At 40.4% G+C, this 25512-nt stretch overlaps 1 protein-coding gene across 5 annotated transcripts in view; it reads right to left on the reverse strand.

Moving 5' to 3' along the window:
• Positions 1–1831: 1831 nt before the first annotated feature.
• The window catches only part of Tmem117 (transmembrane protein 117), a 530788-nt gene continuing 507107 nt past the window's right edge, over positions 1832–25512 (reverse strand). For all 5 annotated transcript variants that reach the window (XM_017796496.2, XM_008826530.3, XM_017796497.1 and 2 more), the window contains exons 7-8: positions 15489–15618; positions 1832–3513 (exon numbers count right to left, since the gene is read on the reverse strand). In XM_017796496.2, the coding sequence (XP_017651985.1) occupies positions 2867–3513; positions 15489–15618 (777 nt within the window). In that variant the 3' untranslated portion in view covers positions 1832–2866. The remainder of the gene's footprint in view (positions 3514–15488; positions 15619–25512) is intronic.

Below are 25512 nucleotides of genomic sequence, written 5' to 3' on the forward strand. Positions count from 1 at the left end.
AAAGGAAGGCAGTCGTCACCATGAGAGGAGAGCAGGGAGATTAAGGATGGCTATGGAACACAAATGGTCATGTGGTGATGAAATTTACTTCTAAGTGTATATTATCAGGCATACATTCATAGTGTTTAATATTCCATTTAAATTACTAATAACATGCCCTATAAATGTAAGATACTAAATAGTGTCAAATTAGTTTAAATTTTGCACTGCCTGGAAGAAAATATGTAATTACTGAACAGTGGAAATGTGATTGTTTATAGTCTTTAAGCATTACTACACTTAATGCATCACATTTGTTATGCTTTCAGAATTACTGGCTTATGGTTTTTAATCTTTTCTTAACTCTTCAAATTCTGAGTTTCTTATGACTCTTTATTTTTCAATGCCCTTATTAAGAATAAACTATTTTATCTTCAAAAAGCTATGTAGGCTAATAGTCTGCATATAAATGGATTTAATTTTGACTTTCTTTTATTTATAATCTTTGTTCAGTAATGTAATACTTAAAAAGTATTGAAAAACATTGTAAAAGAAGGAAGAAGACCTACATGTAAAGAGAAATACAAGTGTCAGGATATACAGTTGAATAATGAAAGCCTTAGACGGTTCAAATCTTGTTTTATTATTAAAATACCATTCCAGGCGACTGGAGAGATGGTCCAGCAGTTAAGAGCACTGGCTGTTCTGGCTGAAGACCCAGGTTTGGTTTCCAGCACTCACACGGCAGCTAACAACCATCTGTAACTCCAGTTCCAGGGGATCTACCACTCTTCTGGCCTTTGGGGGCATTTCACAGCATGAATGCATTTACACGGGTTCAGGCAAAACACTCATACATATAAAATAAAAATAAATAAATAAAATTAAAAAATTTAAATGTCATCCCTGGAAACTATTTTACTTAGTAATAAATTTATGGAAACATCACGTAAATATTTTCATATTGATGAATAGTTTCTCAAGCCAGTTCCTAGAAACACAAAGCTTCGGGTCTACTTTTTTGTCTATTTTATTATTGCTAATTACGTTCCTTCACTAAAGAATTTCCCCTTAATATCCACATTAAAATCTCAAATAATATTTTCCAAAAGAATGCATATTGATAAGAAACATCTACTTCTAAAATCAATTTTCTTTTTCATTTTATAAGAAAATAATTTTCAGAATTAATAAAAATATGGTACCAGTGGCGTTATCTTGTCACAGAGCTAAAAGTTCAATGTAGTTCTAGGCTGTGCAAATTTGGTCAATGTGATCACATCAGGGGAAGGTATCTTTGGTAGGGTGGTCACTGGTTACTATAGTGAGGTTGCCTTCTGTGTTTTCAGAGCTAGAGATATGTATGATCCTAAGTACACCATGCATAGCCATTAAAGGTTAAAAAAAGACAGCAGGGGCTTGGTTCCAACTGCTTAGTAAACAAACGTCAAAAGATGTTTATTAAAGCTGGCTCTCAAGTGACAGATAAATGCATAGTTTTATTATGCATGCTAAATTCAGCACCTGCAAGCTCAGAAGCAGATAGATCAAAACAAGGGGGATTTTTAAAAATCATAAAGACAAAATGCACCAGTGTCAGTACAGGATAGGAAGATAATTTCGCCTTAAAAATTATGTCCCTTCAGCCGCCCCCCACCAAGAAACGTAACCATAATTTATGAATTAAGTTAAAAGCAAGTTAGGAATACACCATTTCTAAACTTGCTTAGTGTCAAGCTTTGTTCTTTTAAAACCATTTAAGGAGGTTTTTATTAAGCAAAGGTGCCACTGAATCCTTTAAACACACACATCCAAGCAGACAAAGAACGCTGCAGCACACAATCACTGACGCATAATTCTTATTTATTAATGTGCGATGTTTACGTCTTTAAAAAAATGAAACTAAAACAAAAATGCACATACACGAAAGACTTTAAACAGACTCTGGTACGGTTTTCCCACTGAGCTTCCAGTGAATGGTTTTTAGAATTCCCTTGCTCAACATTTGCATTAGACTTTTTTCATTCAGTGTCCAGAACCATATTTACAGCAAAACGTACAATATTGCAGACACTGGCCATGAAACCTTCATAGGACTAATGCTTCAGTTCCTTGGTCGTTGGGGACTTTGTGGAGATGCCAATAAATCTGAAAGTTCACCCCACTGTGCCTCTTAACCTTTGTTTCCCAAAGGAAAAGGGCAAGCCTGTTAATCAGGTAGCAGTTTATCTTTAATTAGGTATTATCACCTAACTGCAATTACTGCTCGCCAAAGTCAAGTTTGGTGAGCAGTGACCCGTGATGGATTACAGTTTCTCTCTTACTGATTTTTTCACTTGTATTTATATTTGGCAGACAGCCAATAAAATTTAAAAGGCAACCACCATAGTTCTCTGCAGTCTAAGTGTCAAAGTCACCACTTTGCTACTAAACAATAAACTAAGATCTTCTCTCAACCACATTTAGCTATGTCTGTTTCCTGCTCAGACACCAAGTGTAAATCAAAATAATTGTATAAAAAAATCCCATGTGAAATATGTTGGGCAATCATTCTACACTTCATGTCTGGACAGTTAAAAACAGTTTAATGTCCCAAGGCACCACTATGGTTGAACATCAGATACATGGGGAATCGGCTAATCTACTATGCTGTAAAGTCAGGAAATAGCTTGTGCAGTTAATCTCTAGAGACCGTTAAACATACAGAAGGCGCGTGTATCGTAATACAAATAGAAAACAATGAATCTAGAAAAAGCATGTTGAGCACCCTTGCGGCATTGTTTGTGTTTCTTTAATGCTATGTAAACCTTACATTTACAAAATGAAAGACTAAGGTTTTAAAGTTACGCTCAAGGTTGCTTTTTGTGCTGTTTCCTCCTAAGTGAATCTAGCTCATACGCGTACTTTGAGACGTCGTTGGGTCTTGGTCAGCTTCTGCTGCACTGGTCAGTTCATTCAAGTGTGAGCTCAAGTTTTCTGAAGTCAGATGGGAAGACTTGTAGACAATCTCGTTGAAATCAGACCTAATGCAAACCAAAGGAGGGTCATTCAATGGGTCTTCCACCGAGACCTGGGTGTTCTCTCGGGTCATTCCCATGTCTTTACTGTGCTCCGATGGGGATTTCCTTTTCATGCGTGTGTAGGTCTTGTCTTGATTCTCCATGCCTTGTTCATTTTTCAAAAACCGTCCAAAGAACCAAATGAAGAATCCAAACCACACAAAAGCTATCAGACTTGGAACAAAAGCCAGACACTTGACATCCAGGCTAGCCCCGATGAACCTGCTGTGTAAGAACATGTCTCCCTCCACATAGGTTTTATTAGTCTGAGGATTAGTGTGATTGGACCTCCATTCCCACGATAGCTTGGTTCTGTTTAAATCCTTCAAACTCTCTGAGTCCTTTACTGTGTATATCTTCTGCCCTGGGCCAATGTACTGTCCGTATTCGTGAGGTTTATAAAATATTTGGTTCTTCCACATATTCAGATCCAAAATCAAGACGAGAAAGATAATTCCGTAGTTAAACCATTTACCTGCATTTAAAAGGAAATATTGAATTAATCAAAGGCTGATCAAACTACAGTAGCAGTTAAGATTTTCTCCAACAAAACGAAGATAATGGGATAATTATATAAATTGGTAATGAGCTAGACCTGTGAACAATTACTTTTTTGATAGTGCAACGCTACCATAAAGTGACCTGGCAAAGGAAACAGCTAATGCGTTCTAAGCCTTCGGCAAGGTACCTAAAGACCTCTGAGTCACATGATACTTATAGGAATAAGATTAATTCTCTGTTTTACTGGTATCACAGCTCTACTCAAAGTTAGTCAGAGGCTACTTTCTAGAACAGTTCAATGCCTGTTGAATTCTAATGAAATTCTTAGGGAAGTCTAATGTATGACTGAACATTTCTTACGGTTTTATAATTAGGTTTAGGGAAGAAAAAAATCATTTTGTGATGCAGAGTACAGCATTGTAGCAGTTGAATTCACACCGCTGTTTGGAAGGAACCTGTTGATTAAACTATCAGTTGATGTGATTCAGATCAATAATCCTCAAGTATTTGTTTCAAGACAAAAATAATAACACCAGGTGTCCATGGAACACAATGAATTTATGAAATCTAAAGCAAAGCTAATGGAACACGTGACTTGGAAGATACTATTAACATTTCATTATCGCATTTAAAATATTACATAAGTAAGATGTTATTTGGTGATATATGATTGAAACACATCTATAAATGCAAAGAATGTGAGAAACTTTCCAGGAGACTCTCGATTCTATTATAACTGTTATAATTTATTACAAGCTTTATAACATCAGGTATATCATAATTATATAGTAATATCTCCCTCAAGCTTGCTATACCAAATTAAGTGATTTATGAAACAGATTCTAGAAGCTTTAGTCACAATTTTATGTATAATTCCAAAACTACTTTCTTTATACTTTGAATGTAATAGTATTGAACATTATTATCTATTCCACATGATTATGCATTTTGCAGATATACTCCAGCACACCACATAGCTATGTGAAAAGAGACACATTGTAAGGACAGAACAGCGGTTTGTCACGACATTCCGTATGTCCAAACCCTGTGGGATGTAAGTCTGAGTGGTATTAATTCTGGCTCCCCAATTTACTTGTTATATGGTTTATGTCTGTTATTTAAATTCTTTAACCTCAGTTCATTCACATGAAGAAAATAATAGTATTTATTAAAATTAACATTACATGAGATTATTAGATGCCAAGCACAGCACTTGTAGATAATGACTCAGTAACTTTTTAAAATAATTGTTAGTGTTATTATCAAAGCCTTGCCTGAACCATGGTAATCTCTTCTCTGAAGGAGAAACTGCCACTTGCCGTGTATGAAAGAATTTAGCTAAAGATGTTTTGTTAAGCTTCTCTAGCTTGACTTTTCTCATGGTTGAGTCTTAGTGTGAACATGCTTTAGTTTCGAAACTAAAGACTGTCTTGAACTTGGTTACCATGTTGGAACACAGCATTCCCAATAGTCCAAGTCGCTGTCTAATTTGGTGTGCAAAAAAAATCAAATACAAAGATAAGCATTGCTTTTAAACATTCTCTGAGGTCGTAATGCACAATGCGGAGCATGCACCAGTAGCTGGCGGGACATACTTCCTCCTTCTGAGGGGAATGTGTCATCTTGTTGGGGAAACAGGACAGATATATTCACAGACAAAAATATTTGAGAGATGTCAAATGAGCAATGTAAATTATAAATGCTACAGGTGTTGAGAACATGAATAAAAACTAAAGAAGATTTTGGAGGAAGTAATAATTCACGTGCTCTTTGAAAGAGAGCCAAGACTGAGAACCCTGGGAAAGTTCGGCTTTCTTTCAGTTTATACTTTTATTGTGCTATAGAAAGATGAGCATCTGCAAAAGATGAATTGATGTAGAAAATAGGAAACAAGAGAAAGTGGGGGGTGTGATAGGAAAATAAGTCAGGAGAGGGGTGAGAGGTGGAGCAAAAGAGGTCAGCGGTGTTTGTCCAGTCCTGAGGGGCACGTGTCTGAACCTGCCGTGACAGAGCAAGTTGCAGAGGGTCTCTGAGAGCTTTGAGGCAGGGGATTCATACTTAATCCTTTGTTATAAACTACATGTGTTACAAAGCCAGGGAGAGATCTTTCAGCTTGTGTGACTGACCACAACTTTCTTTACTCCAACACGATGCTTAGAGTGATGTCTACTTCTCAGGTCCACTTAAAAAGTCATGACTAGGGAGATCCTACTTAAAGGATTCCCTGTTTCTATGGTAAACAGCATATCAAAAGCTGGAGTAGCATCATCTCTGAATCAGGGAGGAGAAAGAGGGTTGCCCATGGGGGCCAGAGGAGGAGGCTTCCTAATGCTAAAAAAGATGCTCAGTGTATGTTAGTAAAAAAAAAAAAAATACACCAAACAATTAATCCAGACACTGACCAAACCAAGGGAGAACAAGGGGACCTTTTCTCTATGCTCCTAAGTAATTTCCCTCCAGTTCAGTAGCGCTGGGTTAGTCCCACCACTTAACTCTCACACCACAGATGTTTTTATTTCTTGGGCGGCATGATGTGTAAGAGGAACAAGACAAAATCGTGTTGCCCAGTTTTAGTCTCATTGGCTTCACCAGTCTGTGAGAAGAACAATCGGACAGAGCCACAGGCTGGAAGGCAGTGGATGCAGTCCTCAAGGCAACATCAAACTGCAAAGATGACATCTAGGCTAAGCCTCTCCTGTCTACATTATTTTCAATTTGAGGAAAGTGAACCATTTCTCTGACTCTGCCTTCTTCCTCCCAGTCCTTCTGTTTATTATCTGTGGGTAGAATCCAATCTTTTATTGGAGAATAAAGAATGGAGAAATAGTATCAGCGAAATGGAGAATAATATCAGTGTAACTATCTCACAGGATTTTTTGTGAGGATAAAACTAGAGGTTATATTTCAATGTTGTCTAAGGTGTATTATATTTGCCAAAAATGTAGCATAGGATTATTTATCCAATTTATCCAATTTCTTTTCTCTACTTTGTCAGTTGCAATAATACAGGATCTTACTGATAGAGAGACAGAAAGGCATGGTAGGGTTGTGACAACCATGTGACAACCTTCTAGCCTAAAGGTGATCATGTTTTTAGTTCTGATAAATTATCAATTATTGAGCACTTATATCTATAGATTTCACGTAATCAGTTATACAATGAGACCCACCATGTAAATACACTTTGATAGTGTGTACTTGTGCTGGTAGTGGCTCTCAGAAAAGATCATTCATATATGTATTGGGGCTACACAATGGGGGATACTGCCTCTGTCTCTGCCTCTCCCCAAAAGCTGAGAGGCCACGTGGGGATTGAGGTGCAGGGAGAGACTGAACTGGGGCAGGCTCCCTGAGACATCCAAGTCCTTTAATTTCCTGTGGGTGTAGCAGTATTTTTCCTCCACTGCAATGGCTACTCAGTTGCCTCCTGAGCTGATGAACGCACAGAGACATGGCCCTTATTCTCTCTGTTGCCAACCACTTGAAGAACTTCTGGTCTATTTGTCTGTGGGCACACAAAAAGAATGCCCATCTTTAATCATCCATCCTTTCATTTCTGACACAGTATTTTGTTACCTTGGTAATGCCTTTTCCTCCTAAAAACCCCTTTGCCCTATGAGATACAGCAAACCTCAAAGTCAGTCAAGGCAAACTCAATCCCGGTGTTAATGCTCCTGTGTGAAGTGAGGGAGGGGAGCTGTCCAGGTTTCTTCCCAGCCTTCAAAGTCTCTTTGATGAGTCTGTGAAATTAACATCTCCAGAACCTGGATGCTTTAGGATGAGCCAGAAAAGCTCCCCAATTAGAGCAAGAAATGGATGAAATAGAGTTTTCAGAGGAAGAAAGCTGTACTTATTTTGAGAAACACTGTTTACCATAAAAAGTAAATTTGAATCTCTGGAATGGCTCACGTGAAGTGTGTAAGACACAGAAAACAAGAGAAGAGAAAGTGTGCCTGTTTCCCCCAGTATGCTGTTGTGAATAACTGATCAGCAAGAGCTTTAGAATCTCAGCATTAATCATTCGGGAACATTTGCATTTTCCCGTTGTTTCAACTATACAGCATAATATAAATCAGGGAGGAGGTAAGGTGAGAATCCATACATTATTTCTATTAATCCCCACATTGAAATAGCTCACTGTCTTTTTTAATGAGAAATCACTGCATGATGTTGGTGGGATTATTTCTTTCTAGTGCTTTGTGCTTTTAATGAATCTTATTGATTGTCAAAAATGATATTATAATCGAAAATTTATCTCTTTACTTTGTGGGAGTTTGTAGAATCCTAGGATACTGAATTCCAAAGGATCTTCATTAACTAACTGTCTCCCTCATTTAACATATGAAATGGCAACAATTTGGAGGAAGATGTTATTTTTTTCGGCTGAGGAAAAAGACCATAAAGTGCTGGTATTTTTACCGTATGATGAACCTTTCATGACTCCGATGTGCAGCTATTCTCTCTTGATCACGTACTTGGTGTGGTTTCCAGCTGACACTGCGCGGTAGAGCTATTCTATAAGCATCTCTCTACCTGGTGGGTGGTATACTACGGGGCAGGTGCATCTGAGATTCATGTTGCACAAAGCCATTTGGCATCCATGATGGGACAGCAGGAAATGGTGGCCTTGAAGGTCAGTGCTGGGTAAACAAAAGAACTGCAATGTGCTGTGTCAGCAATCATGGTCATGTACGCGCTCCTCTTATTCCAGGCGCAATGATAAAACTGGGCTCACTGAACTAGCACTTCCGCATCACCCCCTAGGTAATTTAGGGATGTGTGGAAACCAGAGTAAGTGCTTAGGTCCTGAGGAGACCACTTAGTAAACTGGAGGTATGCATTAACTACTTTATGAATTGACAATCATTTTGAGTTAGTAAGGTACCTACTTAAGACCTAACAGCAAATTGCCATAGAAAGTGCCTGTCTCCTCATTGCTACTTTCTAAATGAGAGACTCTTCCTTCAGGATGTAATCCAGTACGACAAGCACAGGTAGTAAGTGCTCAGTAGATCATCTCCTAACAACCAAACAGACGGAAGAGGTCACACATGTAACACATTCAATTCCATTCGTCTATGACTATCCTGGGACTGGGGACTAAGCCATAGATAGTTCTGTGTCCCCTATATCCTAGCAACTTAAAAAAATGTCTGTTAATCAGTGTATAAACTATGAGACAATGTGTCCTCAACATGTAAGAATGAGGTTCTAGCATTTCAAGTTAAATTCAGACTTTAATTTTGAAATGAATTCTAGGCTATTGTTAAAACTGGATCGAATCTGGAAAATTAGGAGAAAGAAAATATTCATGTCTCAAGGATTATGAAAAATTGTATATTCTCAATTTGTCCTCTAGCTATGAAGACACTTGCTGAAAAGTGTGTGTTTTGTTACAAAATGGTCATATATGCATAAGTAAAGCGACACCTCGGACTGGGTGGGGAAGTCTCAGGTTCCTAACAGGCTCTAGGGAGAACGGCTGTGGCCCTGGAGATGAGGTTTGGACAAACAAAGGAATTGCTGATTCATATGGAAGTAAACGGAGTCAGCGCTTAGACCTATACAAATGCATTGAAAATGGAAATTGCTTTCAGGAGAGGTTTGGAAAAAATTTCAACTGAGAATTGAAAGAGGTCTTTGTGTACTTTGGATAAATTTATGGTCTTGGCGGACTGGCAGGGTGCATCATATTTCCCTCTGACTAGTCTCTGCATAGCTCCATCAGATAGAATAATCGTCCTGCCCCTCCCTAGCACTTCCCATCTCCGATTGACATAGGAGAGCTCCATAAGAAAACAATTTCTGGGAGCCCATTTGCTGAAATGACGCAACTATGGAAATAAAAGGAAGGCTTTTGTCTGTTATGTCTCGCATTCTCCCATTGTAAAGCACCTGTGCCCTCACACCACCTGGGAAAGCACAGCAGAACACAGACTCTGTGGAGGCTTGTTTACTTCCACATTTTCATTTTTGCCAAAAGGGTTCCCGTGGGCATCATTGTGCCAACAGTGTGAATCCTCTCCTCACGGCTGCACAGCCCTTCTCTGGCCTTTCCCCCAACCCCCTCCTAATGTACTCAGATGACGGCCACCAATGGGACACTTCTTTTGTCTGGCTGGGATGACAGATGGCAGAGCTTCCACTGGGAACGTCACTAATAGGACTCAGAGGAGACTAGGGAATGAGTTGAGAGGCCATCCTTTCTTGCCTCCAGAGACTTAGTGCATCACAGTTTTTAATCCATCTATGTACACCTTATAGGCAAAGGCAGAAATAACAGAAGCTGGAATCACCTGGTACTTTTAGCTTTTACTTTAAGGAATGAACAATGGGCTTGGGCTAAAAGAATCAATTCACTTTAATCACTAACCATTGTCCCCTTCATTGCTCAAGTAAAAATTCCAAAGAAAATATATATTTTAGCAAACCCTTGGACAAAGATGATGATTTTTATAAGCAGTACCCTGGCTTATAAAATGAAAGCTCATACATACTGCAGGAAACCATCTGTCAGAGGGGATCCAGATGAGCTAAACAGATGCAACATTTCAAGTTATTTCTGACATGCATAAATAAAACTAGCTTAGAATCACTATTAAAAATTACTCCAACCCTAAATGCTTTTAAAATGTCAATGGGAATTCATCAGTGTCAAAAAAACCCTTTATATAAGAGTATTTCCTTGGGAGGCAGCAATTTCCATTCTTAGCCTTCTTCTTCCTGTGAACTTGCGACTGTAGGCCGCAGCAGAAAGCTTAGAATCGTGGCTGATGAAAGAACTGCCTCTTGGGCTATCTGATGTTGGAATTAAATAGAAAACAAAAACCCTGAATGAATGAAATGAAAGGCTTTAAGTAGAATACAGTGAAAGGTTATGGTCTGTGTACAACATGGTAGGCAGGTCTTAAGTGCCCTGCAGTCATTAATTTGATAAACAACCCTATTTGGTAGGTACATTGTTATCCCAACTACAGATAAGAAACCAGACCCTGAGAGGCTAAGGAACTGGATGAGGGCCACAGCAACAGGGTTAGAGTCTATGCATCAGACTTTCACCATCCATGCTTCAGGGCGCACCAAGCGTCTTAGCTAGCTCACAGGAATATGGCACCTGGACCGTGGGTTGAGCCACTGCCGATTCTGGGAGACCCTTAACTGTCCTTGTCCAGGTGTGTCTGGTGTAGAACAAACACAGGCAGGTGAAGCCGCAGAGGAAGCCGCTGGGGGAATTTCTGTCCTTTCCATCTCTGGTCCCACTCCGACTGGCATGCTTTGTCGGTGACCCTCCCTGGGAGTGCTTTTGTGTCTGGACTCCCAGTCCTTAGCTGACTACACCGTGTATTTTTCTATTGGCTGCCCCATTTCTATGAATTTTTTTATCGTGTGCTTTTCTCTTTTGTTTTTAGTTGTGTAACCGTTCTGGTTTCGGTTCCCTTGGCGTGATAAACTACTCCGAGGAGAAGCAACCCAGGGGAGAAAGGGCTTATTTGGATTGCAGTTCCAGGCTGTAGTCTATGATTGTGGGGAAGCCAGAAGGGCGTCTAAGGAACTAAGACAGCTGGTCCTGCTACATCCAGAGCTATGCACAGAGAGAAACACACACATGCGGCCTGCTTGCTTATGTTTGCTTGCTAGATTTCTTCACTCATACTGTTCAGGGACCAGCTTAGGGAGTGGTGCTGCACACAGTGGGTTGGGTCTTTCAACTTCAACCAACAATCAAGACAACCCCCCCAAAGACACCCTGATCTAGATAATTCCTCAATAAGACTCCCTTCCCAGGTCATCCTAGGTGTGTCAAGTTGACAGGCAAAGCTAACCATTATGTTCCACCCTTGTCAAAAAAAAAATCACTTTAAAAATCATAATCTTGGGACTAGAGAGACGGCTCAACACTGGCTGCTCTTGCAGAGGACCTGGGTTCAATTCCCAGCACCCACATGGCAGCTTCCAACCATCTGTAACTCCAGTTCCAGGGGAATCTGATGCCCTTCTGACCTCTTTGGGCATTATATGAAACAGGTGCATTTACATACATGTAGGCAATACACTCATATACTTAAACATAATAAATAAAATACTCTTTAAAAATAATAATCTTGCATCCCTTGTCTCCAAGGTCTCATTATTTGTGTCATACTGTAAAATACAGTTGTTACAGTTTGCTTCTCAGTTGTTGTGATAAAACACTGACAAAAACCAACTTGGGGAGGAAGGGGTTTATTTGACTTACAGATCCTCATGACAGTTCCTTAGTTCACACTGAGGAAAGCCAGGGCAGAAGTTCAGGGCAGGAACCCGGAGGCAGGAGCTGAAGCACAGCTTGGGGGAACCCTGCTTGCTGAGGAATACTGTTACAGACTTTCTCCCTACTTCTATTTTATAGCCCAGGTCCACCTACCCAAAGATGGCACTACCCAAAGATGGGCCCTCCTCCATCAATTAGCAATCAAGAAAATGCCCCACAGATATGCCCATAGGCCAGTTTAGTGGGGAAATTCCTCAACTGAAGTTCCCTCTTCCCAAGTGAATCTAATTTGTGTCAAGTTGGCAAAACTAACAAGAAAACTATCCAACTTTAAAAGTCTCCAAAGTCTTCAAAATCTCCAACACTTTAAAGTCTGAAGTCTTAAAAAAAATCTCTTTATTGTAGGTTCCTATTTAAAAAAAAAAAAAAGTTGCACACTTAAATATTCTTATCTCAAAAAGAGAACTGGGACGTCAAAACAATCACACCAAAGCAAACCCAAAGTTCAGCAGTGTAAATCTATATTATGTGGCTCAATGTCTAACACCTGGGCTCACTCTTCATACAGTCCTCTGGGCCCCAAAGGGCTTGGGCGTCCCCCCACCTCCGCCATCTGCATGCAGCTTCCCTCTTAGCTGAGACGGAAGAAACTCTACCTGGAAAACTGTCCTGAGGGACAGCCGCAGCATCACCCCGAGAGTGGCCTTCTGGCTGCTAGCCCAGGTGTCACTTGTGTTTATGAGAATGCAGATCCCAATTCTGCCCTAAACTTCAGGCACACAGATTCTGGGGTTGAGCTGGATGCCTGATGGATTAATTTGTAAATAAGCTCTCCAGGGTAGATTCTAACATTCTAACACATACTGTGTTTGAGATCCACTGGTGGATATAGAGAGTATCAGTCTTTTTTGTTTTGTTTTGTTTTTCTTCAGACAGGGTCTCCCTATAGCCACAACTGGCCTGGAACTCACTATGTAGACCAGGCTGGCCTTGAATTCACAGAGATCCACCTGTTCTGCCTCCCGAGTGCTGGGAAACCATGCCTGTCTTAGAGTGTAGGTCTTTCTTAATCACCCCAGAGGTAATACAATATTTAATTACCAAGAAAAACATTGAGATCTCCCTTAAAAACCAAGCAGAGGAAATGAAACAGAGGACGTGCTGAATAAGCCTGCAGCACCACTTCACAGGAAATTTCCAGGCTTCCTCTGAGGATGCCACAGCACGTCACAGGGCACAGGATTTTGGAAATTTGATCTAGGGCTTTCCTCAAGAAAAGACTGTTTAGAAACTGAGTTAAACTAAAAGACCCTTTACAGAAGTCCAGGCACTTTTCAGCCAATTAAAAGAAAAGAGAAGGGAATAGAAAGAGCAAAACTGAAAACAGGAAGGGGTTGGCTTTGCCTCAAAACCTGTAGCTATTTTCCAAAGAACTGAAACCACAGATCTATGGATGCAGATGAACAAACTGGATATATCATAAATTGTTTATGGAGGCGTCCTTTACCCCAATGCCCTCACTCTGAATTTACCTTCTAGAATCCTCAAAGCCCTTCCCAGCAGATTCAGGAAGCTGTCATTTTCAAGGTGAACTCTGATGGGACACATTGTAACCTTCTGACTTCATCTGTAACTTCTCAGTCAAAATGAAGCAGTACTAAATTATCCACATCACCTAAGGATCTCCTTCCTATCTCAGTCCCTTCCCAAGACCTACAGCACCAGAACTGTTGGGTCTGATGCGGAAAGAGCTTACCGAGCCATCTATTACAAAGACAGTTTAAGAACTTGACGACAAACATAACTTAGCAAACACTGCCCGAAGCCTTAGTCACATTATTCCCACTTTCTAGAAAAAATTTATTAAGGCCTCTTCCTCTCTTCCTTCAGCTTCTAGAAGAAGATGAAGTTGATGAAACCAGGTTGAAGTCCTATTCCAAGTCCCTCTGAATGTGTCATAGCCTCTGTAACTTAAGCCAATGACACGGCATCTTCAGGGAGTCCCTCCCACATGCACAGCTCCCTTCCAAGACACTGCCTGCAACTTTTAATTGCAATTTTTTGTTTGTCTTTTTAAATAAAGAATTCCAAGGCGCATAAACATTGAACACTGTAAACCCCCAATCTGCCCCTTCTCTAATCAACACTGTTTAGCAAAGCCTTGGAAAAAGAGCCCTAACTTGAATATTTTTAATAGTTAAATTTTTTAACCAATTTGTTCTCCAATTCTTTTCTGTCTTTATTTTTCCCTTAACTCATTGTTTTGTACTTAGGCAGAACACCTTTGACAGGTATTCTGATAATCAGAGATAGTCTTTGTACAGTGATGGCCTGAGACCAGAGCTGGTAGTAAGAACAGATGGTTCGGGAAGAGCCCAGCCATTGGGAGGTGCTGCTGCTGTGTGCATTATGACTGTTTTAGAAGTCCAAGAGGGTAGCATGCTGCAGAGATGAAGTGGGGACTCTGAAACCACAGTATGTGACCTGCACGCAAATTCATCAATTGACCCAGTGAATCTAATAGATGGGCCTCAAACACTTTGACTAGGAAAAGAAGCTGCATAGTCCCTATTCGTGAGCTCATTCTCCAACTTAGGAAGGTCGCCTCATACTCAGAGGGAAAACACAGCCTCCTGGCTGGGAAGCAAAGAGGTTTTCAGTACTCAGATGGTAATGTTTTTGTGCTCAGGCTATTTTTATCCAGCAGCACAGACGGTAGTACAAGCACAGATTTCTTCTACAGTTTTTATTATAGCAGGTGTGGGATCCTAGAGCATTGTCCTTAAAGCACACGTTCATGCCCTTCATTCAAACAGCTTGGGAATGGATGCTACCCTTTATCCATGATCATCCAGCTGTTTGCTTTTTGTTAGAAAGAAAAGAAGGTATAAAACATAACTGCAGGAAGTCTTTTTTATCTTTTTTTTGCATGAGAATGACTGAAACATGATGAAAGAATGTTATAATAAATCCTATTTTATTCATTTCAGAAGCATGAACTGTCTGAAAGCAAAATAATCTGGAGATCCAAAAAAAGGATCACTTGAGACAAACTTGGGCTGGGACACAGAAGAAGGTTTCATGAAATCAAAGAGCCAATGGATGGATTTTCTAGAGCCATGAGGACTGATGGGAGCACCAAGACCCATAGTCTTCACCTTAGCGGGAAATGCAGGCACACAAAGTAGGTTGATGAAGAAAATATACACTGAGCACTGTGAGAAAGAAACCCCAGTTTGGAAGATCAATGCAGAGCAGCCCATGGAGTCTGACAGAAATAACTGTCTGTGTCAAAGCTTGCTCCTCTACTTTGGTCCTCACACACCCGAATGCTAGACCTGACATGGAAGTGACTGCTCATTTCTATAAATACGACACTTTACCAGTAACTGTCAATGGAACATGCAGAGAGGTGACCTGTTTATTTTCCAGGTCAAGGCAATGAAACAGGTGAGTGTTCTTCATCACGGTCTGGAATCCTTTCCTTCCCATCTGAATGTTAACATTGCACTGCTCAAAGCAACCAGTAGTCTACATCCCAGATGGATGGTACTGAGTCACCAACCCCTGTGGCGCCATCTTATATTGTAAATGAGTAAGAGATACAATTAAACTTATGACTCTCCGATCTACGGTTAGCTTTTTTTTACAGCAAACCCTGGATATGCGACAACCAAATTGTATTCAATACGATATACCTGTTATGTGGATGCGATATTCCTCCTTGAAGATCTTCTGGAAGAAAGGAATCTTGAACTGCATGTGAGGAGTGTGCAACCCAGGGAGATTCACATCAACATCACCCATGAAGTGGGGGAATTCCCAGTCCTGTTAGAAAATCGACAGAGGAGTGATTTATTTGCTTCATTGTTAAAACAGCAAAACACCCCATGTGGCTTTTTATAAGCACAGTTTCAAAATCATTTAAATTCAGCCAGCTGCTGGGTATATCAGTTTCATTTGGTTGCTGATTATTTTATGTACATTGGGTAGCAGTATGCATTCAAAATCAAAATGAAGTCATTATCCAAGATTCTTAGCTTTTTTTTCTACAATCTGGTAATTAGAAACTAACAGAAATCACTTACAACCTTACATGTTTATCTCCATTGTATGCTGATTTTTACATTTTTTGACAAAGGGAGTGATTGATCTGGGTTTAATAAATTTTTTTTTATCTTGCTACTTTCAAAATTATGAATCTGATAAGAATATGTTTTTGTATAAGAAGACAAAGTAACCAAGTTCAACTAAAGTGATCTTGTGAAATACCTCTCTAGAAATCATATAGAATATTCAAATGCCAAAGGACTCTCGCCTGCTTCCTTGCAATTCAGAAGAATTTGAGCCAAAAGATAGAATACCTCACACAAGAGACCAGCTATGAGAAGCCCGAGATTGCTGTTCACTATTTCTTTGTTGTGAATGCAATTAGACAGGACCATGCTCTCTCAGAAGGGAGAGAAACTGATGTCTATGAGGATACTGCACATGTGTAAACGCACCCGTGTGGTGCAATGCCCACGGAGGTCAGAAGAAGGCACTGGATCCCCTGGAACTGGTTATGGATGGTCGTTAGCCACCATGTGGGTGCTGGGAACTGAACCTGGGTCCTCTGCAAGAGCAGCCAGTGCTCTTAACCATGGAAGCATCTCTCCAGCCCTGTAGACTTCTTTTTTAAAGAAAGAATGAGCCTCAAGGAAGAGGGGATAGAAGAGAGGCAGTGTGAGCTTCTAGCAGTTCCTGCTGATCCCAAGCTGCCTACAGGAAATAAGCAAGAGGAAAAACGAAATGATACAGCCACATCATTTCTACCTGCACGATCCACTGCTGGTGTCACTCCTCCATGTCCTCCAAATACCAGTAACAAGTACACACTGAGTTCAAAAAGTAATGAACTTGAAATATTTTGTCTAAAACTTTTAGTGAAAACGCATTGATGCTTCTATCTGTGAACTACTGCTAAGGATGACTACAGCAGTTGCTGCCCCTTGGCTTTTGCTGTCCTTTCCATATCACTTGGCAAACTACTGCAAAGACAACTGACATTGAATGCTAACATACAACTGATAAAAAGCTGTGCTCGCAAAGAAAGTGACTGATAACCACAGTGTGTTTCATTTGCTCTAGGTAAATGACACAAGTGTTATCAACAAAGTAATTCTCATTTTGTTTCTTGGTTTCAGGTAGAGAACACTTCTTGGTAGCAATTGGGTCACGATATTAGAACTAACTTCTTTGTAAGAAGAAGGTTTCTGAATTCTCCCATTTATCCTTCCTTTCATGAAACTAAAGTTTTCTACTGGGTGTGAAATTGATTTTAGTTTGAAAGCAATCTCTGGAGAATTCTTTTGGACTGTGGTCAAAACCTCATTCACTTAAAAAATAGTTTCACAATTATTTCCCACCTTTTCTTGGGGATAGAAGATGAGTTAAGGACATAGGGAGTGGGGCAGAAGAGGAAGGAAGAAGGGAAGTCTTGTTGTTTGCCCGGAAACTGGCTTTACATTATTAAAAGAAGTTATCAAGGAAGGGAAACGGTGCCAGTGGTGAACCAGGATGGAGCGTGTCAGAAAAATAGCTGGTGTCCTGTACAATGATTTTTCCAAAAGAGAATACAGACAAGAAAGAGAAGATGTCTTATCCATGAAGTCTCCCAACTCACCCCTTCCAAGTAGCGTGCTTTATTGTTTCAGAACTCTTTTACTACTCTGACTTTCTGACTCCATTTTCAATTTTTGTTGTGAAGTCCTACTCGCCATACAACGTCAGACTCATTATTTTTGAGTCAGTATACAGTCCGGCCTAACCTGACTTGAAGTGGAATGGTAATTATAGCAATTGCTACCATTTTGTAGGACATGTTAAGTTCATTTTGGTGGGAAATTGGTATCTGAAATTTGTGACTCTGAAGGGTGTTTATTCAAAGTGGATAGCAGGAGGAGGAAGAACGGTATTCCAAGTCTCCCTGTTTTAGTCACTTAATCTACAAGTCTGTCAAAGAATCTATCAACCTCATGCCTTTCTTGTGAGAAATCTAAGCAGCAATAGGCAAGAGACAGAGACAGAAAAGAGAGAGAAATGGCTAACAAGCATGATTGACTGCTTAGCATAATTCCAAAGTCAAGTTGTTCAGGAGGGATGCAGAAGAAACTGATGGCTCTTTTTAACCTTGGCTGTGATAAAGAGAGAGAGGTGGGGATTTTCTCCTTTCTGGAATTCTCCTAGAGGTCTCTCAGGGAGGGTCTTAGAAAAGGACACCTCCTCCATAGACATATAGCAGTGGCCTCATTGGGAAGTTGGAAGAACAAGATTTACCCGTGCCTCTTGCAACATGAGTCTCCCTGTGATGACCTCCAGAAATAACCAAGAGGGGCGTGCATACATGTGTGCACGTGTGCGTGTGTGTGCTTTCATCAGAACACAACCTCAAGTGCCACCCCAGAGAGACTGGCTTTCCACCTTGTTTGAGACAAGGCCTCGTCGCTGCTTCAGGGAGGCGGCTCTCTGGCTCTCCAGCTCCTGGAGAGCGTCCTGTCTCTGCTTCCTGTCTCCCAGGCCGGTATGCTGGCCTTGCAGTTCCCTGCACTATTGTGTCCAACTTTTTCACATGGGCTCTGAGAACCCTAAATAAGGTTGTCAGTACTTTTACCCCGAGCTATCCCCCAGCCCCATAACTGGGAGATGGTCATAGTTTGGGGGAAGCAGAGCTGTCACTATGCAACCTGGAGAGTGAGTCAGTAACATGTGCAAACAAAAGCTGGACATCTGAGCAATGGCATGTTGAGCCCTTGCAATGTTCATATGGGCTGTATATTTCTGTACACATCTATCATACAGATTACTATATAATGTGCACTTAGAACAATGAACTTTCATTATTTTTGAAACACTTTCTGAGATAAAGCGTCCACTTTATCGATAACAATTGTATGTACTTGATCAAGGTCGCAACGTGATATTTTGAAATATGAATGCATTATGAAATGACTACCACCATCAAGCCAATTAATACGCCTACCCACAGATGACAAAATTTGACTCAGAAGTTGAGTCACTTTCCTAAGTGGTAGGAGCCATGCAGCAGAATCCAGGGTTTTCTGGCTCCAAAGATCGCATACTTTGTGCTAACCCAAGTTGTCTCTCTCCATAAAAAGGTAGCACGGTTTTCTGCTTTTAATTCAGTGTTGGAATTATTTCCTGCTCTGTGTGCCTTAACTCAGAGTTAGTCATGATCACCAGCTTGTCTGTCACTAAGAGCTAGTACCAGGAGGGCTTTAAACTACCTCCCCTCTTGGGGAGGGGTTATTAGATTCATCTCACCCTAATGTGAACAGGAACAACTTTAACTCTTCCTCCATAAATAAAATCTCCAGGGACTGTTGGCTTCTAACAAGACCCCAATGAGTCGGGGATTGGCTGGATGGGTGATTGACAACAAACACTGGGACTGTCTTAACCTTGTCACCATGGATGCACAGTCAGTTTCTCATACCCACTGAATATAGGTGTTACGAGTCATGGCTTTCTTTCTTTATGACTGTCAAAGATATAGTTTGAATTAAAGATAAGAAATATTAGGAGAAAAGGGGCTGGAAAGATGGCTCAGCGGTTAAGCACACTGACTGCTCTTTCAGAGGACCCAGGTTCGATTCCCAGCACCCACATGGTGGCTATGAACCATCCTTAACTCCCGTTCCAGAGGAATCCAAAGCCCTCTTCTGACCTCCGTGGCATTGCATGACATGGGTGTACCCACATACATGCAGACCATACACCCATATACATAAAATAAAAATAATAAATAAAAAAATAAGAAAAAATTAGGAGAATGATGATGTAAAATATGTTGAATTTGTAAGCTCAGGGTAGACAAGCTCATCCTGGCTTATCATATTATGAAATGTTCACTTATTTTGTTCCTTAGAACTATCAGCGTTTACTTATTCAAAGCTTTCTTCCTCTTCTGCTTTCTTCTCTGCTACTAAATCCAGCAACAACTGAAGAGCTCTATCAAATGTGTGGTTCAGTGATGTGAGAATGATTTAGGCACACAGTACTAAGTCATTCCAGTTCTCCAGATCTGATGGTGATGTACCAGTGTGAACAGATTTCCAAATTTGTGTGTCTATAGATGAGAACCCACTAATTTTCATTCAGATGAGTATAGTCCTATATAAAATAAATGCACAGAGTCATGATATATATCAATATATATATATTACGTTATACTTATTATTTCTCACATACTATGGTCTGCTTTCCTGTGGTAAGGAAATCAGTTATGGAGCCCTATTATTCATGGAGCATCTTTGGGCAGGCTTTCAGGGCGATGTCACACATCTAGGCTAGATGGTCTCAGAACATTCCAGAGTCATCGCCATAGTTTCCTACCGCTTCTTCTGTAGCCCCAGGGTCAAGGAGACCATCTGGTGTCATTCAGAGAGAGTCAAGCTTGAAACTCTCACTGTTTTGAATTCCTTATCAGAGACACACAGCCCTTATTTCTCCATCAGTAAGCATTAGAGGGTGAGAATGTGATGACAGTTATGACTTTCTCCCTAGAAATGAAACCAGAATAGAAAGGAAAAAGTTGTATTTTATGGGTTAAAGGGTAGTGACTTGGACTTTAGGAAATCAAGAGATAGATTAGATTTTACCGAAAAGGTGATAACCCTTTAAAATAAAATCCACAATAAATTACCCTTTTGTTATTATTAGCCAATTTTGTACATGTGCAGAGTGAATTTTGGTCATTTTGATTCTCCCAGCCCCTTCCACTCCCCTCTTCCACTGAAATCCCTCTTCCTTCTAATATGTTCCCATCCTCCTTTGATGACTTTTTCTGTAACCTACTGTGTTTAATTATAGTTGTTTAGGTTAGCGTGAGCGGAGAGTAATTTTCTGCAGCATCGGTAACTTCTCAGTGACTGCATCACTGAAGAATGTGGCGCCTTCCCCCTGACAACCATTAACTGGCACAGAACGTCAGAAAGGGTGGGCTTCTTGAGCCCTTCACCCACCTATCCCAGAATGATGACAGTCCCAGCCTCGTGCAGGCCTTGTGCAGGGAACCACAGTACTGAGTTCAGGCTGCAGTCGCCATGCCATGCTAGAACTGGCCATAGGTTCATACATGTTGCTATTAAATGCCAACTTACTTTCAATTTAGTAATTTATTTATTATAACATTATTAAACCTCAAATGGTTTCAAAAGTTCAACTTTTCAGACCCATTTCTTTCTTTGCCATTTTCTAGTCACCCACATTTCAGAACTGAATTGAGATCTGTGACTATCAGAGCAGCTTGTAATGCACCCTCAGCTCCTCTATGCTTAACAGTGTCCTAGCAACAGGATTTTAGATGACAGGGAGCAGTGATATTCTGAAGAATTGTTCTCATGCTTTGGGTGATAGTTCTATTTCTTGTTATAAAACTAGAGTGCCTGTTTTTTCAGCAATCCTTTGCTTCTAATTGGCAAAGTTGCCATAGTAGCTCTTGGCTGAATTAATCTTGTAAGCCTTGTCACACAGAAGGTTTTGCTTATTTATTTGCTTATTGTCTGTCATTCCCTCTGGAATGTAAACCCTAGGGAGCTTAGATGATTTTTTTCCCTGTTTTGTTCACTGCTGTGTTCTCTATACTAAGGCTCTGCAAATAGTAAGAACTTAAATATTTATTAAATCAATGAATGATGTGCTCTGAAAGTTAAAAGTACGCAAAAATCCCTTTTGTGCGTCCTGTAAACAGAAACACAGTATGGATTTAGGTAAAAAGAACCAACACAATAAACATTGCACATCACTCTAAGATTAGTTATTATGAATAAACTGGTCATCGTGTCTCTATTAACCAGATACAGTGAGATCATGAAGACAGTAACACAAAGCTTAAGCCATTTGCCAAAGATTAAAAGAAGAAAGGAAACTGGATAATTAGATAGAGTGGATCCAGGTCAAGGATAAACACAGAATGTTTGGCAAGTCACCTAAATACATGTGTTGGGGTGATCCAAGGTATCTTTCTTGTTACCCCTGTAAAAGACAGACGTGTTGAAACTTGTCCAACCTCAGAGAATGAGGAATGGGTACAGAGTCCTGTGAATGAGAGAGGGTGGAGGGATCGTTTCCCACAGAGGATGGCAGCTGCGGGAATGCGGAGGCCATGGAGAATGTGAAACACGCTGCTGCCAGGATGGGACGGCAGGGATTCTCAGAAGGCAGCTGCTGCGGGCTGCTCCTCAGATGCCCTGTGACACCCTCCCTCTCAGTCGTTGCATTCTCATACATTCCCCTCATAGTTAGTGTTTCTCTTCTCAAGGACCAATGTATTCTATGACCTTTGGAGGTATATGTACTAATAAAAAGATTTAAACTGGGAGGAGGGGACTGTCTTTACTTTCTGGTTGAAATAGATTTTATCAACTGGTACTGAAGATGGCCGACCTCATTCCCCAATGGAACAAACGCATGTCAACATCCAAGACCTTGCCTGAAATATTTTATGTTTCTGTGTATTCTGAAATACAAAGAACTCTCAAATGTTTATTGCCTCAGTGATCTATTTCATTATAAGAGCATGTTTTATAATGTGTTTGATGTTTTCCATCATCAGTATTTTTTCTTACTCACAAAATCCAGCATGCTTTTTCTAAGATAATTCCAAGACAGTATACGTCAAAGAGATGCGTTAGTTTAGCACTAGAGAAAAAAACAAATAACCCAAACCCAGAGTAGGTCTGAAAAGTAAGTACAGTCTATTACTTTGAAGAGAATTTGCCATAAGGCTTTGGCAAAGGTAGCGGGAGGTTTTTATAAACAAGCTTCAACACATCTAGACCCTGAGAGCATCATTCCTTTAAGCACCAAAATGGAAACCAACAAGCCTGATGAAACACACTGGGCCTCATTTACAAATGCCCTGCCCTGGCAGACTGATGTGATGAAGGAAAAAATAAAAGTCAGTCTTAAAAGTGTTTGCACTAATGGAAATGCATCTTGTGGCATCTAGAAATAATGGGAAATCAATGACACAGACTAGGGCAATAGAGTTCACCAGTACAAGGGAGAGTGCTTAACATCTTGCAGACTCCTGAGGAACGAGAGGGAGCAAGCCACTGGCTGTGAAGACTTGTTGGTAACTACAGGCAGTGTGGAGTCTAAAGAAACACAGAAAGAAGTCATTTTTGATGTTCTTCCATGAGCTATCAAACCTGATCTGCTTATGACTCTGAAGAAGGAATGTTAACTATAAAGTAACATGCATTATCCTCAAAAGGAATTTCTCTTACACCAAAGAATAAAATCTAGTGTAGGAAACCCACTGGGCAGTACACTGATGCTGCTTTCCAGACTCTGGCTGCAAGACAACAGCAGAGCCCCCCATCACCTGTGCTTTGTTTTATTTGGTACAAAGTACCACTCCTGTAGCCAGTTCTGGCCCCTTACACCCTGCCAAGAGTGATCATATTCAGCTGTCTAAATGACTAATTTCTTCTAGTAGCTATATAAGAAAAGTAATTGCGTACTGTCACAGAATAGATATTATTGTCCTTGGTAAAATTTTAATTTAATATTGAGGTCACTGTTCTCCATGAAAAAGTACTGATAGCAGAGATCAGTAGGGAAATGGGATTCAATTCCAAAATATTCACTTCACAATGGAAAGCTTGTGAAGTGGCTCTAAATGTCACAGAGATGAGAGATGTGGGGTTGGGGATTTAGCTCAGTGGTAGAGTGCTTGCCTAGCAAGCACAAGGCCCCTGGGTTCGGTCCTCAGCCTTGAAAAAAAAAAAGACAGAGGTAATTGACCTTTAAACCTCTTTACAATGATTACATTATTCTTAGTATTATATAATCAGGATTGTTTACACTCTAGTAAAGGCATACAGCAATTTATCAACAAATGGAAATATAATGTTAAGTAGAGATTCGGAATTCAAACAAGGAAAGGGGATCGAAAATAGTGAGTTGGTCATAGGTATTATTTTAGACAAAAGTAAACATCTCTGAAGGTGATCTTCATGTACAGTGATGATCCGTATGAAAGAGTAACCCTACAGGGCTCTGGAGGAGAACTGAATGGGCCAGAAGGAGAAGCAAGTATATAGGCATCATGGAGGAGTGCGGTGGCTGCGCTCTAGAAACCATCAGATCACAGGGGAGATGGGACTGCGAGCTTTGTAGGAGCAGGAACACCCACGGAGACTGCTACAGTAGTCCAGGAATGATGTGATGGCTCACGGCTCACGGCAGGCAGGTGAAGCCATTACCAACCAAATTCTCACCACACAGAGCAAGTGGGAGACGGCAACAGTGTTTGTTCAGGAGTTGGGGACATGACACCCTCTGAGCAGGCAGGGAAGTGGGCTAGCTACCTCAGACATGCTAATGTGGGAAAGCCTGACAGTTACCGTCTGTGGTCTGAATGGCTCCCAAACACTTGTGCTGACATCTAAATGTCTCTGTCACAGTATGAAGAGATGAGGCCTTTAAGAAATGGTTAATGAGTAATGCCATCATCATGTGTGCTTTCTATGGTCCTTCTGACATGTTATAAGGCAACACAGATGACCCCACTGGATAATGCCATGCTCTAGAACTTCCCAGCCTCCAGAATGATGAGTAAAATAAACTCATACTGCTTAAAAATTCAAATAAACTTATGTTGCTTATAAATATGCAGTCTCTGATTTTATGTTATCCCATAGGAAGAACTAAGATAACATACATGATGGAGTGTTACATAAACATTTGAGAAACTTAGGGAAGAGGCTGAGGCTAGAGATACAGGTGTGAAATCACTAGTACATCTATTGGTTTAAGGAACAGGAGTAAGGATAGAAAGTTACAGAAGATGACCAAGTAGGGTGCTGAGAAACTCCCATATTTAGAATTTAAATGAGAAAGCAGATAAAAACAGACCTTGAAAAAAGATGTCCTGGAAGCCAGGTATTAAATGGTGCTGGCAAAACTGGATCTCCACCTATAGAAGAATGAAACTAAACCTCTATCTATCACCTTGCATAAAAGTCAACTCCAAATTGATCAAAGACCTCAATGTGAAGCCTGAAACTCTGAAACTGTTAGAGGAAAGCATTGGCGATAACCTACAAGATATAGGTATAGGAAAGGATTTTCTAAACCAGACATCAATTGCTCAAGAAACAAGGTCAAGAATCGATAAATGGTACCTCATTAAACTGAAAAGCTTCTGTACAGCAAAAGAAGCAACCAAGGAAGTGAAGAGAAAACCCACAGAATGGGAGAAAATCTTCACCAGCGACACATCTGACAGAGGTTTAACATACAGAATATATAATGAACTCAGAAAACAAAGAATCAAGAAAGCAAATAACTCAATTAAAAGATGGTCTAAGGATCTAAACAGAGAGTTCTCAAAAGAAGAAATAAAGATGGCTAAGGAGCACCTTAAAAGCTGTTCAACATCATTAGTAATTAGGGAAAAGCAAAGTAAAAGCACCTAGGCATCACTTTACCCCAATCAGACTGGCTAGGATCAAGAGAACAAATGATACCAAATGCTGGCAAGGATGTGGGGAAAGGGGAACACTCATCCACTGCTGGTGGGGCTGCAAACTTGTTTAACCTGTATGGAAAGCAGTGTGGAGAACTCTTAAAAAACTACAAATGAACCTACCATTTGACCCAGTTATACCACTCCTTGGCATATACCCAAAGAACTCGTCCTATTGCAGAGAC

Source organism: Nannospalax galili, unplaced genomic scaffold (assembly GCF_000622305.1).
Source record: "Nannospalax galili isolate Female #2095 unplaced genomic scaffold, S.galili_v1.0 scaffold232, whole genome shotgun sequence".
Lineage (NCBI taxonomy): Eukaryota > Metazoa > Chordata > Mammalia > Rodentia > Spalacidae > Nannospalax > Nannospalax galili.